At 40.3% G+C, this 3699-nt stretch overlaps 1 protein-coding gene across 1 annotated transcript; it reads right to left on the minus strand.

The window, feature by feature from the left end:
* Window positions 1-515: 515 nt before the first annotated feature.
* On the minus strand, window positions 516-2144 carry LOC148864318 (S-adenosyl-L-methionine-dependent methyltransferases superfamily protein). The gene has a single exon (XM_088975219.1). It carries the CDS (start codon window positions 1926-1928, stop codon window positions 741-743), a length of 1188 nt encoding a protein of 395 aa, XP_088831345.1. The 5' UTR covers window positions 1929-2144; the 3' UTR covers window positions 516-740.
* Between the last annotated feature and the right edge of the window lie 1555 nt (window positions 2145-3699).

Below are 3699 nucleotides of genomic sequence, written 5' to 3' on the forward strand. Positions count from 1 at the left end.
TGGTTTTATACAAATCTATTGGCTATTCGAAAGAAGATGAACAGATGAGATGAATTCTATCCTCTTAATTATTGTTGTGAGACGATTATAAAGAAAAACTGAGAATAATAATAATAAGAAAATAAGGGTTGGCAACTTCAGAGTGACTTAACTAGGGAGCTAACAAATATTAAACAGACTATTATCTTTATCAGCAAGGTAGAATAGCTGTGACAGAACTGAAACGAACCAACTCTATCCCTATATATGCATGTTTCCTTATTATAATTGGTCCGGTTGGTTTTGGTTGTTTCGAGCCGATTAAGACCCAGACCTACTTATTTATCCATTGTCTCTAAAAACGCAATTACCCAAACCTACTTATTTATATATACCTATTTTTGTCTGTTTATTTATTTCCAAGACTGGGTTACCATGAACCGGACCCGTTATATTTATACTTTTTATTATTTACTAATAATTAATCGTCGTGGGACCTAGGCTGCTGGATCAAAAGGCACGGGATGACGTCACGATTAGAGTATGGATATACTTTTCATTCATTCATTCATTCATTCGTTATTCCCGTGAGTCGCGTTTGACGCTGCAGTGTCATCTAGTAACATTTTGGTTGATAATGGGCCCAACCTCATACCCAAAACAAAAACAGAAGAGGATTTTGAGGGTATCTTAACTTACTATTTAGACGCTTGGGTGATTGTGGAGTCTGCTAACCTGACTTGACCTGCCTGGGCCCGGGCCTAAGCTGAGTCGAGGACCCAGTGCTGACCGTCGACTTCGACTCGAAAACCCTTGACTCGGGCGAATAAGTTCACAGCTCGGCGAACGCCTCGGTTGTCAGCTGCGGTAAAGTAATCGTGGCCGAACATCACGCCACCCGGTCTGAGAAGCTTGTAAGCCCGATTGATATCCGACCAAGCCGAGTGAAAATCGTGACCAGCGTCCACCTCGATCAGGTCACCAAACACACCCCACTCACACAACTTCTCAAGAGCCGATCCGGTGGAGAAGGGGATGGGCAAAACGGACTCGGTGGCGTTAGCGTACAACACGTTCTGCATGAATTGGTACAGCAGCATCACATCCCCGTTAACCATTCCGATGTCTCGGAATCGGTCCCTAAATCCAGGCCAACCTCGAAAATCATCAATGCATAAGATCTGAGTCCGAAGGCCGAGTTGCCTCGCTTTCTCGGCCATGTGAATCGCCGACGCGCCCAGAAAGGTGCCCACTTCGATTATGGTTCTAGGCTTGACTTTGCGGATGAGGTTCTCGAACACAGCCCCCGTGGAGCCCCAACCTTTGATACGTTTGGGCCGGAGGAGGGGACTGATGTGTGGTGGGGGGAAGCTTTCATAAGGGGAGGTACCATTAAAGACTCCGTCGAGAATTGTCCGCCGGACGAGCTTGGATGGGAGCGGAGCTGCACATGGGGTCAAGAAGCGAAAGTGATCGGGCTCCGATGCCAAAGAGGAGGCAACAGCGGCAGTCGCGACGGTGGTGATTCTTGTTGGTGGTATGCCTTCTTCTGGGGCTTTGATGATTGATGACAATTGTTGTTTAGCTGTGGTGCTCGAGGCCGACAAGTAGCCCAAGGCGTAAGATATTGCGACAAGGAGGAAATAAGCAGTGCGTCTGGTGAATTTGGTGCCGGAGAGCATGGCTACTCTTCTATGGTGATGGAGGTTGTGCAGCTGCTGCTGTTCTTCTTCCTTCATCTCTTCTCTGCTCCTTTTTTTTTTCTCTTTGCTTTCTTTCTTTTGTTTCTTGTTGCTTTTCTTTTTATCTTTTGTTTGAATGGTGGCCGCAGTGGAAAAAAGGTTTAAGGAGAGGGAGAGGTTCTGATTCGCTTTACCATCTATATAATTTATCCATGGATCATTGGATCTACTACAATCTAATAGGTATGATGTGGTTATCATATCCATATGCGGTGTGTGTGAGTGAGCCAAGGATCGGCTGGGGATTGAAAACGATGGGGAAGGGGAACGCCATGTATGGATTAGTAAGTAGTTGCTTTGTTAGAATTAATTTAGAAAGGATTGTTTGCCGGTGAGACCTTATTCATTTCTCCTTTTTCTTTTTTCTTTTTTTATATTGTAAATTTAAATATGCGTAATTAACATTTTTTTTTTCTGGCTGATCTTCTTTCCCATTTTCTTTCTTGTTGTTTGTAAGCCGGCTGTGTCGACGTTTCCAGAGTTATTTATTTCATTTCATTTTTTTTTTATCTAACAAACTCTTCAACTACAGAATCGAGGACCTACCGACCATCTAACGTTTTATAAGCACCGGTGACCCACCGTCAAATCACCAATCAACTTGTGGGCCCAGAACCAATACCTATCTGGGCCCACTGCCTAGTCTATTCTTTAAAGAAAAACTCCTTCATGTGTTCAAACGTACGTTTAAAATCCTCCAGCACCAGGCAGGAAGGCAAAAGGGTTTAATATGATGTCCACCACCGACGATCTGTTTCATCTTATGTTTTGAGATCCATGTCTTGAGTTATACATTACAGTCCAATAGTTGTCAGAACTATTTCATTCATCTGGTTAAAAATTCTAGGGGAATAATAAAGTAATAATCGCTTTGTTTTTTTTATAGGTATAGTATCATTTTGGTTTCTGGACTTTAAAATATAATAATTCAGTATTAGAAATTTTTGAAATGCAACAATTCAGCTACTGTTAACTAGTTATTAATCAATCATTAAGTGACATTCGAATAAGATATAAATGTCTTTTTGATTGTCATCTAATTTTCTTTATCAATCATCTAAATATTGATAAAAAATTAACAGTCACAAATCTTTATGTATTCCATTCAAGAAAGTTGGGGTCATGTTTGTATGGGCATTCTAGCCATTCCAAATTTCTTGAATAGAAGAGGTACAGATTTAGAACTGTTAATTTTTTGTCAATATTTGAATGACTGATAAAGAAAATTCGATGACATTTGAAGGGTATTTATGTATTTTCAAATGCTATTTAACGGTTAACATGGATTGTCACTTTTTAAAAATTCACATATTGAATTGCCACATTTCAAAGTTTAAAAACCAAACGACAATAGGCCTAAAATACAGAGTACTGATGGAGAATTTTCCCTTTTTGATACAGGTTTTGCTAAAATAAACAACAGACAGACAGTCGTGGCGATAGTGAAGTACAAATCTACCTCAATAACATCTTCGTCGGTTTGTTTGTCCGACATGGCATTCTTCTATTGACCCAGTACTCTAATTAGATGGCCAGCAGCAGAAGAAGAGTACGTACTAGGCGATGGGGAGGTGAGATCTGCTGTAGACTTACAGTTATTGACTTTGCTGTAGACTCAATCAAATACATTTCTGCTGTGTTCTTCTTTGCATGGCTAGTAATCTTACCATGAGTATTATACTTATCAGAACCCCCTGTTTACACGTTAATAATGGGTATTATTTAATTTCTTTTATGTTTTTCTTTTTTAATTAATTAATTTCTTTATACAACAATTTCCTAATTATTTTTCTTCCCTAAGCTCTAACCCAAACCCGAAGCCATAATCTCATGTCCAACTTATGCAAAGAACATAATATAGGTGGCGTTCATTCATCGAATCTACAGCAAAGTCGATAGCCTTACGTACGTGTACAGCAGCAGATCCGGAAGTATGGGACCATCAAAATAAGCGAGGTTGGAGGTTGCCCTTACTCTA

The sequence above is a fragment of the Nelumbo lutea genome, chromosome 3 (assembly GCF_056320005.1).
Source record: "Nelumbo lutea isolate HS-2025 chromosome 3, American lotus-T2T, whole genome shotgun sequence".
Taxonomy (NCBI): Eukaryota; Viridiplantae; Streptophyta; class Magnoliopsida; order Proteales; family Nelumbonaceae; genus Nelumbo; species Nelumbo lutea.